General features: G+C 42.7%; 2 protein-coding genes across 2 annotated transcripts in view; one reads left to right on the top strand and one right to left on the bottom strand.

Annotated features, from left to right (window-relative positions):
• The window catches only part of PDE8B (phosphodiesterase 8B), a 330,100-nt gene extending 315,245 nt beyond the window's left edge, over positions 1 to 14,855 (bottom strand). Inside the window, exon 1 of the mRNA XM_043919992.1 lies at positions 14,740 to 14,855. The gene's annotated coding sequence lies outside the window, so the exon portion shown is untranslated. The remainder of the gene's footprint in view (positions 1 to 14,739) is intronic.
• On the top strand, positions 5,271 to 6,055 carry LOC122704900 (THUMP domain-containing protein 1-like). The gene has a single exon (XM_043919995.1). The coding sequence runs from the start codon at positions 5,288 to 5,290 to the stop codon at positions 5,846 to 5,848; it is 561 nt and encodes a 186-aa protein (XP_043775930.1). The 5' UTR covers positions 5,271 to 5,287; the 3' UTR covers positions 5,849 to 6,055.
• Positions 14,856 to 15,525: the final 670 nt, after the last annotated feature.

A 15,525-nucleotide genomic window follows, 5' to 3' on the forward strand; every position in this document is an offset into this window, starting at 1 on the left:
AAAAACTCTTCCACTATTGATTAGTGTTGGACAAATGACTTCATAAATCTGAGACTCCAATTGCTCATTCAAAAACAGGTATCAAAAAAAATCTTATAAGCTCTAGTGATACTTAAATGAGATCGCATGTTAAAGAGCTTTGTTATAAAGCACCTTGAAATATATCATTGTCACTTTTTCTCCAGTATTTTGGTACTGGAACATCTTCCCAACAATTTATTTCACAAGACTTGTGTTTCTCATTCAATGCCTATGTGTCAGAGACGCACACTCTCACTCAGCTGTGCCTGACTCTTTGCAGCCCCATAGACTGTAGCCCACCAGGCTCTTCTACCCACGGGATTTCCCAGGAAAGAATACTGGAGTGGGTTGCCATTTCCTCCTCCAGGAGCCTTCCCGACCCAGTGATCAAACCTGTGTCTCTTGTGTATCCTGCATTGCAGGCAGACACTTTACCACTCCACCACCTGGGAGGGCTGTATATTTTAGTATTTTCAAATGCTTCTCTTCTGCATACACATCTCTTCCACAGATACCAGACTCTTCTAGTTGACTCTGGGGTCTAGAGGGTAGGGGTCTTTGCAGAAGAAAATGGTATTTCCCACCCTCCTAATATTCCAGCACCATCTACCCCGCTGAATTATCCTTATAACATTCCCTTGCTGGATGAATCTGTGAGCCTTGTCTACTTTACCTTTCAAATACCTCTCATTTCTCTTGCTGCCACCCAAGTCTAACTTTTATCTTTGCCCAGACTACTGCAGTCACCTCCTAGATGCCACTAAATCCCCGACTTCAGCCCGGCTCTCTGCAATCCATTCTTTATAGCCAGAGTAATTTTCTGATATCAAGGGAAAAGCATTTGGTCTTGTACCATTCAGTGTGTTGTCAGCTCAAAGCTGGCTTTTTGTTGTTGTTGTTATTGCCCTTTACTAGGTTCATGGAGTTCTCTTCTGTTCCAAGATGGATGAGAACTTCTGTGATGACTGGGTGTTGAATCCTGTCAAATGCTCTTGACATGGTAAACTTCAGGAACCCTGTCTGAATGGGAGATAGAACTAGAAGAACAGGGGAAGATGGCATTGTCTGAAATAATTGGATGCATCATGGCTAGTAGAAGGGGGTCAACTACAGGCCATCTCACAGTCCCTGTTGCCTCCCTGATTCAGAGGCAACCAGGTACGTTGCCTTGTACAAAGGTACAGCACATCCTTCAAAACTACAGATTCTATCTTAGTCTGTGGGTGACAACTGGATCCATTCTCTAAGATCACTATCTCAGGACACCCCTAGAGAAGTTTTGGTTGGTATCCAGTCCTTCTGCCTGGCTGTCCTTCAACAAATAGCAATTGTGATATCTCCAACATGAAACTGTGGAGGCAGGTTACCTACTATTCACAAGCTAACTTGTAATTAGCTATTGAGCTCAGGAGCCAAATCCCAATGCAAATCTGTTCATCAGAGGACAATTAATTAAACTTGACTTTCTCATTAGCCACCTATAGTTTCCCTAACCTTTTATTCAGGCCATGGATTCCATGTGGTGAATGTCACCTTATGATTTGTCATGATCAGTCATTTCATTTTATTTCCTCGTAGTACTTGATACTACTTAAAATGACATATCTTGATTTTGCTTGATGATGATAAGCTTGAAGGACAAAACACTGGTTATTTAATAATTACAAGATACTGTGAAACAACAAAGCCAGTAAAATATGTTCAGTAATTCATTTGTACTGTATCAGCTTTGAACCATTTTCAAATCTTCAGTCTCGTGGTCACCCTCCCACATGAATGGTGCTCAAACCTCAGAAGGCTTTATATCTACTGGAAACAGTTTATGAGTATATCCCTGGAACCTCACCTTAGATTCTGGATCTGTAAGTCTGGAAGCACTCCAAGTGATAAGGTTGTTAGTAATCCATGAACATCTTTGGAGAGGCTCTGACCTCTGGTATTATATCTGCCTCTGCCAGGGGCAGAACAGCCTCTGCCTCTGCTGTCTGAGTCCACAGAAAATTCCCTGGCAGAGGTGGGTTTGAGCTAAGTATCCGGGAGAAACCTCAAAGGCAGACATATCATGAGTTAGTCACTACCCGTCTATCCACTGCAATCTAACTTAATAAAGGCCCCAGAGCCCTGCAAATGAGGTGCAAGGTCATCATCATGACAGGAGTGAGCATCACTGAAGTAGCTGAGGACAAGACTCTTTTGTTTGCCTTTAGTGGTAAAGAAACCGCCTGCCAGTGCAGGAGACATGAGATGTGGGTTCCATCCCTGGGTCAGGAAGATCCCCTGGAGGAGGAAATGGCAGCCCACTCCAGCATTCTTGCCTGGAGAATCTCCTGGACAGAGGAGCCTGGTGGGCTGCAGTCCACAGGGTCGCAGAGTCGGACACAACTGAAGCAACTTAACACACACACACAGAAAATGTGTAAAAGATATAATTGCCTTGTCTTCACTGGTCAATGTCTCCAGGGCCTCTTCTTTGTCCACTGATACGAACAACAACAGTAATATAGCCCTTTATACTTTATTATGAGACAAGAGAGCAGCTGAATTTTAGAACCAGAAGAAATCACTGAGATTGCCTCATTCAACCCCAGAGAGGTGAAAAGCAGATGAGGTGATGGGAGGGCAGAGTCTCTTGACTCTCAGGCCAGGGTTTTCCACTAGAACTTCACAAAATCACCTCATGTCTTTTAATCATTAATCTGTCTTTTATTGGTGCCCCTGCCTCAAAGCAAAACTCAAAATGCTTCCCAGAAGACACATATAATAAACCACAAGTAACCAACCAATGCACACTCCATCTGCTTGGCGGGGTGGGTGAGGGCTGACCACCACCCGGGGCTGGCCCTGCCCAGGCCCCAGCTCACCAGGACCGCAGCTGGTGCTTCCCGACTGCATTGAAATTCCTGTCTTGAATAATCACAAACTGGAACGAACAACAGGGATGACCAGCAAAGAACTGCTGACAGCAAAATTTTCTCTTATTGAACTCTGTGAATGGAATTTTGCCAATAAAACAAAAGTAAGCAATAAAAAATAAGATAATGCAGTACAAACATGCAAACATAACAACTGACTATTTTTCCTACCTCATTAATGTACATTTAATGCTTATTGACCAGAGACATATTAACACCACAGGCATTAGTTTCTGCAAGAATCCCCCAGTCAACAATGTGTTAAAAGGAAAAAAATTTAGACCTACATATTGGCCCATCACAAAAATGAGTATTACAATTAAGCAATAAGAAGAGCAATTAAGATGCATAAACTTCAATTTTTAAGGATATTACTCAATTCAGTAAAATAGTTCCTGTATGAATTAAAATTTGCCCTTAGCAAACAAAAATACTACACCTCATAGTTTCACTGTTTAAATTTTTCTCTTTTTCTGGCCACACAGCAGGGCATGCAGAAGTCCACTGACCAGGAGTGGAACCTGTGGCCCTGGCATTGGAAGCAAGGCATCTTAACCACTGCACCACCAAGAAAGTTCCACTGTCATAAATGTCTTAAATTTTAAGACATAACTAAAAACTCCAATAGTCATACAGACCGTAGAACTGAGGTCAGTGAAGTTCTGTTTCTTCATCTTTGCATTTATCGTGCTATAACTGTTTATTTGGACTTTACTGAGTAAATGCAGGAACGTGTTCATCCCAGGCGTGAGAGGCACAAACTGTACCCGAGGTGAGCTGGAAGGACTTCAGCATGTTACAAACGCATTCTCCAAAGAATGCATGCAGCCAAGTCATACACAGTGTGTGTGGAGGGAACAGCAGAGCAATTTATGACTCGGGATTCTCCTCACTTCCACATAAAATACAACTACTAACAGACAATCAATACAAATGTGTGAATACTAAGCTTTCATATATATTAATAAAACTCAACAGCAACTCAGCAGTTGTTTGGAACTTAAACACTTGGGGGACAGTACTTTATCACTGACATGTTCAGAATTGCCAGAACATGGTAATAATTAAAAGCAAACTATTAATAAATTTTAGCACATCTACACGCAACCTATAGGTAATATCGTGGCTTCCTGGTGACAGACTGAATACTTCTCAAGAGAGTGAACAGACGAGGATGCTTTCTCTCATCATTTCTGTTCAGCACTGCAAGTTCTAATAACTGCCCCCAAAAAGGCTCAAAAGAGAAAGAAAAAGCACAGACAATGGATGGGAAAAAAATAAATCTTTGTTCACAAATAACATTACCATGTTAGAAAATCCTAAGGAATCTACATACATACACACACACACACACACACAGAGCTACTAAAATTAGTGAGCTGAACTTATAAAGGTCATAGGATATAAGGTCAATATATAAACTCGATTATATTTCTGTATACCAGTAATGCGCACTTGGGAAATGAAATAAAATATACACTTACATGATACCATCAAAAACCATGATATACTTTGTAGTCAATTTGACAAAGTATGTGCAAAACCTATACACTGAAATTTTTAAAACACCAGAAAAAATATGAAGACCTAAGTTAACAGGCACACATATCACGCTCATGGATCTGAAGGTTCAATATTGTTAAGATGGCAATTCTCTCCCATGGAGAGAATTGAAGTGATGAGAGAAAGTGCCGGGGTCCAGCCTCGGCAGGATCCAGGGGGTACCCTCAGGATGAACGGCGTCGGCAAGAGAGAGAGAAGACACGTGAGACTAGCCTTGATAGGGCCAAGTCTGTGTTTTACTTTTTGACAACCGGTTTTATACCCTTTCACAGAACGTTTTCAAGGTACAAGATGCTTACTCATGATTACACAGGATTAGCATTACATCATTTTGTTTTTTAGGAAAAGCAGGATTTTTTTTGCTTTCTAATTCTATAGTAATTCTTAGCACATGATCTTCTGGCCTTGGGGCTATTAACATTTTATGCAGGTCAGGTGAATGTAAACCTATTTTCCGTTTTTATGGTGACCTTAACTGAAAGGTAACAGTCTCATAGGGAAATAGTACAGAGTAGAATTATATTCTTGTTAATACAAAAATTAATCTTTCTGCAAAAGTTGTCAGTTGTGTTTATCTAAGAAGTTTACCCCACACTGACGCCGCGACCTTGGTGAGGCAGCTTCTGCCTAGCACTCCTGGCTGACAATTAACAACCATCTCATTGTTACCACACTAGGGCTAAGTTCTTATTTCTCTAGATCTTTAACTATATTAACAATGGTTTCTGGCGCCAGCAGCGGCCAGGGCTGTGGAGAAACACGTTTCTTGCTGGCCTCAACTCTAATCTAACATGGCGGCCCGCATACAGCAGTCTCCTCAGCCTGGTGGCGGGAAGCGTAAAGGCAAGGCTCAGTATGTGCAGGCCAAGCGGGCTCGGCTCTGGGGTGGCGGTGGGCTCCGCCAGCTGGAGCCCGGGCTACAGGGCATTCTTATCACCTGTAACATGAACGAGCGCAAGTGCGTGGAGGAGGCCTATAGCCTGCTCAGCGAATACGGCGACGACATGTATGGACCAGAAAAGTTTGCAGATAAGGATCAACAACCCTCTGGAAGTGAGGGAGAAGATGATGATGTGGAAGCTGCCTTGAAGAAAGAAGTTGGTGACATTAAGGCATCCACAGAGATGAGGCTAAGAAGATTCCAGTCAGTGGAGAGTGGAGCGAATAATGTAGTCTTCATCAGGACACTTGGGATAGAACCTGAGAAATTGGTGCATCATATTCTCCAAGATATATACCAAGAAGAAGACGACTCGGGTTATTCTACGAATGTTGCCCATCTCAGGCACATGCAAGGCTTTCTTAGAAGATATGAAAAAATATGCAGAAACATTTTTGGAACCATGGTTTAAAGCTCCAAACAAAGGAACATTTCAGATTGTATACAAATCTTGGAATAACAGCCATATGAATAGAGAAGAAGTTATCAAAGAATTGGCAGGAATAGTAGGCAGCCTCAATTCGGAAAATAAAGTGGATCTTACCAATCCATAGTACACAGTGGTAGTAGAAATCATTAAAGCTGTTTGTTGCCTGAGTGTTGTGAAAGATTACATGTTGTTCAGAACAATGGTTTCTATAACACAACCTTAGCACATTAAAGGTAAAAACACAGCAAGCAAAAACACAGCAAGCAAATCATAACCCAATAACCACCTATAGAATAATTTTTCTTATGTTTTCTAATAGGACTCCTTTACCCCTTAAAAAGGCTCTATATCTATTAGGGCTTTTATATAACCAGGTTCTTTATGCTATTTTATGATTAGGATATTATAAGCAATCATGCATATTAGTACCAAGGGCATAAATGCATTTGGCTAACAAACTACCAGCAAAGGAGTTTAAATTAAAACACTCCTTTCACCCTGGATAATCTCATAAAATACCACCACCTGGGAAAATTATTGATTAAAGTTCTAAATTGATTCTTATTTGGGAAGAGATCGGGGAAGGCCTTCTGCCTGTGTCACAGAAATTAGGGAGTAGTCCACTGAGGCAGGCATCAGAAAGACAGATATCATCTTTAAGGTGAGTGCCGGGGGCAGCTTTTCGAAATCCCTGAAAACCTGATCTGCCTTGCCTGTCAGGCTTTCTCCTCGTGACCTTGTCATGGGTGGGATCTCGTGAGCTGACCTTTTCGAAACCCCTGAAAACCTGATCCGCCTTGCCTGTCAGGTTTTCTCCCTCATGGCCTTGTCATGGGTAGGGTCTCATGTGTTGGCTCCCGGCAAGAAAGCATCCTTGTCTGTTCTCTCTCTTAGGGAGAAGTATTCAGTCTGTCACCAGGAAGCCACGATTTTACCTGCAGGTTGTGTGTAGATGTGCTAAAATTTATTAATAGTCTGCCTTTAATTATTATCATGTTCTGGCAATTCTGATTCATGGGTTGAACACAATCACAATCAAAATTCCAGTAGATTTTCTTTTAGAACTTGATGAGCTGATTCTAAACTTTTTAAGGAAATGAAAATGACCTAGAACAACCAAAGCAGTTTGAAGACTTCTATAAAATATAGTAATCAAGACAGGATGACAGGGAAACATACAGATCAATAGAAGAGAGACAGAAACAGACCCACAAATGTATGTGATTTTCAGCAAAGGTGCCAAGGCATTTCCAAAGGGAAAGGACCGCTGCAAAAATTACAATTATTAAGCCTCAACTCACAGCATACTCAACAACTAACTCATAATGGGTAACAGACAACATATGAAATTGAAAACAATAAACTCCTAGAAAAATTTGAAAGTGAAAGTTGCTCTTTGCAACCGCATGGACTATACAGTTCATGGAATTCTCCAGGCCATAATACTGGAGTGGGTAGCATTTCCCTTCTCAGGGGATCTTCCCAACCCAGGGATCAAACCCAGAGTCTCCCGCATTGCAGGCAGATTCTTTACCAGCTAAGCCACAAGGGAAGCCCAAGAATACTGGAGTGGGTAGCCTATCCCTTCTCCAGGGAACCTTCCCAACCCAGCAATCGAACTGGGGTCTCCTGCATTGCAGGCAGATTCTTTACCAACTGAGCTATCAGGGAAGAAAACCTAAAAGACAATCTTTGTAACTTTGGTATAGGCCAATATTTCTTAGGGTTAAAAGCCACAAACCATTAGGGACATAATTGGAACATAACTGGAACATAAGGCTTTTTCAAAATTAATACTTTTGCTCATCAAAAATCACTACTTGGAAAATAGAAATAAAGCCACAGAACAGAAGGAAATACTTTCTCTCCCTCTCTCTATATATATATATATATATCTCCCTCTCTATATATATATCTCTCTCTCACACACAAAGGACTTATACACAGAATATAAAAAAAACAAATATAATCCAACTCTGAATACAGAAATGAATTAAATATAGGCAAGATATTTGCAAAGACACCACAAAGAAGATATATGAATGATCAATAAGCACATGGAAAGACCTCAACATCATTAACCATTAGGAAAATGCAGATTGAAAGCAAAATAAGACACCACTTCACAGCCACTAGAATGACCAAAATAAAAGATGCAGACAATATCAAGGGTCAGTGGCATTGCTGGTAGGAGTGTAAAACACTGCTGCTACATTGGAAAACATTCTGGAAGTTTCTTATACATTTAAACATATACTGTATTTACCATATTGCCCAGTAACTCCACTCCCAGCGTTTATCCAAAAGAAATTAAAACATATATCCACACCAAGATTTGAACACAAATGTTTAGATACACAACACACTTAACCAGAAACAACCCAAATGGGGAATGGATAAACAAACTGTGGCATATCTATATAATGGAGTAAATCTCAGCAGTAAGTAGGAAGACTCCATGGATATACTGCACAACATGGATGACTCTCAAAAGCACTGCGATGAATGAAAGAAGCCTGACACATTTATGTGAAATCCTAGAAAATACAAACTGTTCTGCAGTGACAGAAAGCAGATCAGCAGTTGCCTGAGAGGTGGGGAAAAGGGGAGACTAATGGAACAAGGGAACATCGGGGGGTTGATAGAAACATTCTATATCTGGATTCAAGTGGTACTTACATGGTGGTATACATTTTTTCAAAACTCACCAAACTTTACATTTAAAATGGAAGCATTTTGTTGTATATAAATTATACCCTAAAACTCGTTTTAAAAAACAACAATAAAAAAACAAGTTCCTAGACTTCCCTGGTAGCACAATGGACAAGAACCCACCTGCCAATGCAGACGACATGGGTTTCAATCCCTGGTCCACAGGCCACAGAGCAACTAAGCCCATGCGCCACAGCTACTGAGGCCACACACCCAGAGCCTGTGCTCCACAAGGAGAGCAGCCCCTGCTCTCCAGGACTAGAGAAAGCCCAGGCACAGCAACGAAAGACCCAGAGCAACCAAAAATAAAATAAAGTAATATGTATGCTAACAAAAACCAAGTTCCGAAATGCTCAACTAGCTGCCCACTGTCACCTAGACTGCAGGGCTGTTAAAGGGTCATCTGCTACACGGAGGACCTCCAGGCTAAATGTGTATTTGGCTCCAGGCCATCATGTGATGTCTCACGTAGCGCAGAGGACCAGCCCGCATGCACACAATGGCGGAGTGGAGGCCTGGACCAGAGGTGGGCTTAGAAGGGCTGCCTTTGTGTCGCATCATCCACCTTGGATCCTACTTGGCTTTCTGAGGGCACCTCCACCCAAGGAGAGATCTCAGCTGGTCTCAGGAAGGGCCACGGGGCTTCCAAAGGAGTCCACTGGACCGGGAAGAAGGATGCAAGGGACAGAAGCTACCCTGCGCCCTGCTCTGAACCTCCCTCGGGAACAGGAACCATTTCTTAGGGCTCCCTCTGTGCCAAACACCACGGTAAGAGCTCTCCCTGTGTTACTCAAATTCTTACCATAACCCCAGGTGTCACCCCTGTTAGGCCAGTTTAGAGAAAAAACACCAAAAGCAGCAGAAAGGAGAAGACATTGCCCCAAGCTTTCAGAGCTAGCGCAGGGCAGAGCTGCAGCCAAGCCCACGATGCGGAGCCTGTGCTCACGCCCACAGCCTCCCTGGTGAAGCAGCAGACCCGCCTGCCCCCAGCGCCCTGCCCGAGGCGCACATGGCCGAGGGCAGCCTCAAGGGCGGTGTTCAGAACAGACCGGACCCCGGCCTGGAACACGGAGTCCTGTTCTCTCTGCGCCTGCTCCATCAAGAGTGCCCACAGTTCAGAATCCTATTAAGTCATTTATTCCGTAATTCAAATACAGAAGTACTTTTAGGAGACCCACAGCACTCTGGCTATTCCCAAGTGCTATAAATATACAATTTATGGGGAAAATAGGGACTCTGTGTCACATTCAAACTAAGAACTATTTGAAGAAAGGGGGAAACTATCCCATCCTCTTGAGTCATGCGGAAAAATAACCGTAGTATATCATGCTAGTAAATAGGAATATAAAAATAACTTCTGTTTGGAAGTGCTGATTGAATGTTAATGGGGCCTTGAGTTTATTTCAAGTATTTTTCATTACACGTTTTCACTTTTTTTCAGCTTCATCTTTGCAACTTCTAAGTTCCCCCCTCACATTAAACCAAGGTCAAAATTTTAGATGCCAAACCTTGAAAGGCCTTCAGATCAATGTGCTCCACTCCCTGGGAAAAGAAGAAACCAGAGGAAACTGTTCTTTGAAAGCAGGCTGCTATGACCCAGAGGTCATCAGTCACATCCTGAGGGTGGGGCCCGTGGCTGACTTCCTTTGACTTACCCAGAGCACTTGTGCACATTGGCAGGCTTTTTTTTTTTTTCCCATTTATTTTTATTAGTTGGAGGCTAATTACTTTACAATATTGTAGTGGTTTTTGCCATACATTGACATGAATCAGCCATGGAGTTACACGTATTCCCCATCCCGATCCCCCCTCCCACCTCCCTCTCCACCCGATCCCTCTGGGTCTTCCCAGTGCACCAGCCCTGAGGACTTGTCTCATGCATCCAACCTGGGCTGGTGATCTGTTTCACACTTGATAATATACATGTTTCGATGCTGTTCTCTCAGAACATCCCACCCTCGCCTTCTCCCACAGAGTCCAAAAGTTTGTTCTGTACATCTGTGTCTCTTTTTCTGTTTTGCATATAGGGTTATCATTACCATCTTTCTAAATTCCATATATATGTGTTAGTATGCTGTAATGTTCTTTATCTTTCTGGCTTACTTCACTCTGTATGATGGGCTCCAGTTTCATCCATCTCATTAGAACTGATTCAAATGCATTCTTTTTAATGGCTGAGTAATATTCCATGGTGTATATGTACCACAGCTTCCTTATCCATTCATCTGCTGATGGGCATCTAGGTTGCTTCCATGTCCTGGCTATTATAAACAGTGCTGCGATGAACACTGGGGTGCACGTGTCTCTTTCAGATCTAGTTTCCTCAGTGTGTATGCCCAGAAGTGGGATTGCTGGGTCGTATGGCAGTTCTATTTCCAGTTTTTTAAGAAATCTCCACACTGTTCTCCATAGTGGCTGTACTAGTTTGCATTCCCACCAACAGTGTAAGAGGGTTCCCTTTTCTCCACACCCTCTCCAGCATTTATTGCTTGTAGACTTTTGGATAGCAGCCATCCTGACTGGCGTGTAATTGTACCCCATTGTGGTTTTGATTTGCATTTCTCTGATAATGACTGATGTGGAGCATCTTTTCATGTGTTTGTTAGCCATCTGTATGTCTTCTTTGGAGAAATGTCTGTTTAGTTCTTTGGCCCATTTTTTGATTGGGTCATTTCTCTGGAATTGAGCTGCAGGAGTTGCTTGTATATTTTTGAGATTAATCCTTTGTCTGTTGCTTCGTTTGCTATTCTTTTCTCCCATTCTGAGGGCTGTCTTTTCACCTTGCTTATAGTTTCCTTTGTTGTGCAAAAGCTTTTAAGTTTAATTAGGTCCCATTTGTTTATTTTTGCTTTTATTTCCAATATTCTGGGAGGCGGGTCATAGAGGATCCTTGGCAGGTTCTTTTTTTTTCCTTTTTTTTCCCAACACTGCTTTTTTCCAGGAAAAAGCAATCCTCTTCCCTGGAAATTGCCCTCCCCCACTCTAACCTCCAAAGTGAGAGAGAGCCGCCAAACCTGGTCTTACCTGACTGAGTTGGTGGGAAGGCCACCAAGATTGGGTCCTGTCCAGTCCGTTCCCAAGATCTTTCCGATTTAAACGAAAGGAAGCACAACAGGGCTTATGAGCCCAGCAGCTGCTGGCGCTGTGTCTGGCTGAGCAGGGAAGCCAGCTGGCAAAAAACAGCTGCCGGGCTCTCTCTGACAAGGTTGCTCCTCCAGCCAGCAAGCTGGTATTTTCCAGGTGTTTGTTACAGAGGGATTACATGTCCTAGATGAGGGCACTGTTGGTCTACAGGGACCAGAAGTCTACCTGCATTCTGCTCAGAGCCATGCCAAAGCCACAAAAGGAAATGACACCCAGCTGCCATTTACAGACAGGTCCTGGGTAGCTCATGTAATTCATCTCATTTAACCCTCATAACAGCTCAGTGGAGGAAAGTACTATTATTGTCCGTATTTTACAGATGAGCAACACAACCAAACTAAATTGAAAGGTTCAATTGCTTTAGGTCTTAAGTAATATACTCACATTTACACCATCACTTGCTTTTTTCTACCACTCTGAAGGCAGCACTAATACTGGTAACTCTGGCTGACATCTGGACCCCTTCCTAACCATTCTCACGCAGGCATGAAGTACAAAGACAAATCTAAGCCAAACGCCTGATGCAAATGTTCCCATGTTTTAAAAAAATAGAGCTAGCAAGTGTGAAATGAGCCCAGTATTTGAAGCCTGCCCAGCAAGCCTATTAATTGGAAATTTCTTTGAAAAAAAATAAAGTTTTTTTTTTTTAATGTGGATCATTTTAAAAGTCTTTATGGAACTTGTTACAATATTGCTTCTGCTTTATGTTATGGTTTTTTGGCCTCAAGGCATGTGGGATCTTAGACCCCCAACCAGTGATCAAACCCAAACCCCCTGCATTGGAAGGCAAGGTCTTAACCACTGGACTGTCAATAAAGTCCTGAGCTGGAAATTTCATTCACACCATATATTGATTCCACACACTTGCACCGGGTAGTGAGGCTAAATGGAGAAATAGGGAAGAGCCTCAGATTTCTATGGTATGTGCGTTTTAAAAAACATTATTTTCTATTGGAGTAAAGTACACATAAAATTTACTATTTTAAACCTTTTAAAGTGGATGGTTTGAAAAAAGCTCCAGAAGGACCAGTGAAATAGTGGAGTAGAAGGATATGAGCTCACCCCTTCTCACAAAAACGTTAAAATCACAACTCAATACTGAACAACCGTAGATCAAAAAAAAAAAAAAAAATTCTGGAATCTACCAAAACAGATACCCCACATCCAAAGACCAAAAAGAAGCCACAACAAGATGCTGCTGAAAAAGTGTATCCAGAGAAGATACATTTAACACCACTGGCCTTTTGGTGAGAACAGTTGTTCTAAAAGCTAAGGACACTGGGAGCAACATCAAGTCAACTAAGAAGGAGGCAAATGACCGGATGCGATCTTCTTTGGCTCTCGATGATCTCAGATGTCCCTGTAACCACTCTGCTGCTGCTTCTGTGAGGAGTCAACACCCTCACACTGAGCTGGGACGGGACTGAAGATCGAGCCTCCACGCAGACTGAGAGGAAGAACTAACAACTCACGTGAGAATCCTTGCAGAGCTGAGAAGACATGAACTTGGGGGAACTGGATGTGCGATCTGCTGACGCGCATTACGACGGATGGAAATGAGAACACCCGGGTGCATGAGGGGGCCTCGGTGACAAGGTCACAAACTTGTAAAGACGGAGTGTTCACAGCCTGTGTCTTCACTGTATTGTTCACTGCAAATACGCCGAGGAAAATGCCTGCATCTCTCACCACACGCATCTACTGAGCCCATCAGCCTTGCCGATGGCGAACCTCATTTGTTCTCATGCCCTGAAGCAGGGTGAAGAGATGCACATTTGCAAGCAACTTTAATAACAAGGAACACTAACTCTGAACCTCAGTTAAGCAAAACAGGTATCCATTCCTTTCATCTAGAGACTCATATTACAAAATATTGTAGGGTTACATCTTGAATCTCTTCCTAAGAAATCAGAGGAGTTTGTTTCCTTGTGTTTTCCTAGACTTTTGACTCTTGACCTGTAAAATCCAAAATACTTACTATCTGGCTCTTCACAGAAGTTGTAAACCTTTAAAATAGACTGTCTCCACTTTACACAGAAGAAAATGAAAGAGGGTGAGCCACTTGACAGACAGGCAGGCAGGCTGATTTCAGAGGGCATGACCCTCCCACTGATCCACGCTGCCTCCAACAACACACACAAGAAAACGGGCACCTGCAGACATGCAGCCCCTGACATAAGAAGAAGACCCTGGAGGCAGCGCCCACAGGATAAAGTCACATTTGTAAACCAGCACACACTGGTCTGCAATAGAACCAGTTGGAGACCATGGGTCAGGGACCTGGTCAACATGTTCTAACAATAAGAAAACAGTCACGTGACACATAAAGATGAATCATTTCTTGGAAAGATGACAGGTTTCAAAAAAAAGTAAAAATCTGTATCAAAGGCATAAATTTAAGTCCCATTATTTTATAAGTGAGACTTCACTAGTAAGAGATTTGGCACAGGGAACTATATCCAATGTTCTGTAATAAATCATAATGGAAAAGAACAGGCAAAATGCAGTAAATAAGTGGACAGTTCCCTGGCATTCAGTATATTCCCATAGCTGTGGGACCACTACCACCATCCATCTCTAGAACTTTTTCATCTTCCCAAACTAAAATTCTGTATCCATTAACACTAACTCCCCTTCAGCTGCCCCCAGCACCCACCCTTCTACTTTTTATCACCATGAACCTGACTACCCTAAATGCCTCATAGAAGTGGCACACGACATGTTTGAATTTTCAATCTCTCCATGTACATACTGAGAGCTACTATCTGTCCAGAACTGTGCTGAGCTGTATGGCAGGAATATATAAACCATGAGATCTGATTTCTGCCACCAAGATAATTACAGTTGAGCTGCAAGACTACCTTCTAGGCTCTTTCTCATCTAAATTTCCTCTGTCCTCCAAGTTAGACTATACCCATTGCATAGTCTAAGAAGTCTTCATAAAAGTGGTGACTTGAGAAATGAGAAGGTGTGTGGTTGGGAAGAGAGGAAGATTTTAAATTAATTAAATCACTCACAGATACAGGCAGCCTGGTTCATTCCACGTCAACCCAGATGAAACCAATGGGCCGCAGCGTCATGACCTGGCTTCTCTGAGGACAAGATGCCGGACCCTGGATGATCCATGAGCCAGACTTTGTATCCACCAACCACACATACAATGGTTTCCTTTTCTCCTACTGCAGAATAAGACACAGAATAAAATCACAACAGTTTTGTTGTTATTATTCTTTTTAACTATCTCAGAAAAGAACCAAATCAGTTCTTTTGTGCATTTATCTTTTTCCTTTGGCAGAAGAAGTTAGGAAGAACTTCTGACACTTGCGTGGAATGTCTGATCACCAGAGTCAGGTCACGTCAACCTTGACCATGGCAGGGGACACGGACTCCTGGAAAGATAAACCTCCAGATGCTCGCCCTAACAGTCACATCAGGCCTTCAAACCAGCAGTCTGAACACCACCCCCAACACCCCAGCCCTGCCAGCATTTTGAGCTAGTGTCCAACGGAGCTGCACCCAGACAAGGCTGTCCGCGCAGGGCGCCGGCCATGGTTCTTCCTGCTGGGTCTGCTTTCCAAACACGAGCCTTGGATAGGGACCCTGGTGAGTGAGTAAGAACAGGAAGGCCTGTATTGCTGTCATTCACGCTGCTTTGCCTTTTCTGCCCCCCACCCTTCAAGATGTGGCAGTTAGAAAAACAGTATTTCCTGTGTTAAGATATCACCATTCCTCAGCATGTCCTACAGCATGTAGGTTTGATTCTGACTGTAAAGTCAACTGTACATGAACAGAAATTGCAAGCG

The sequence above is a fragment of the Cervus elaphus genome, chromosome 12 (genome assembly GCF_910594005.1).
Source record: "Cervus elaphus chromosome 12, mCerEla1.1, whole genome shotgun sequence".
Taxonomy (NCBI): domain Eukaryota; kingdom Metazoa; phylum Chordata; class Mammalia; order Artiodactyla; family Cervidae; genus Cervus; species Cervus elaphus.

What these genes read in the sequence shown, in the direction of transcription:
- LOC122704900 (XM_043919995.1), top strand. Translation starts at nt 5,288, where the DNA reads ATGGCGGCCCGCATACAGCAGTCTCCTCAGCCTGGTGGCGGGAAGCGT.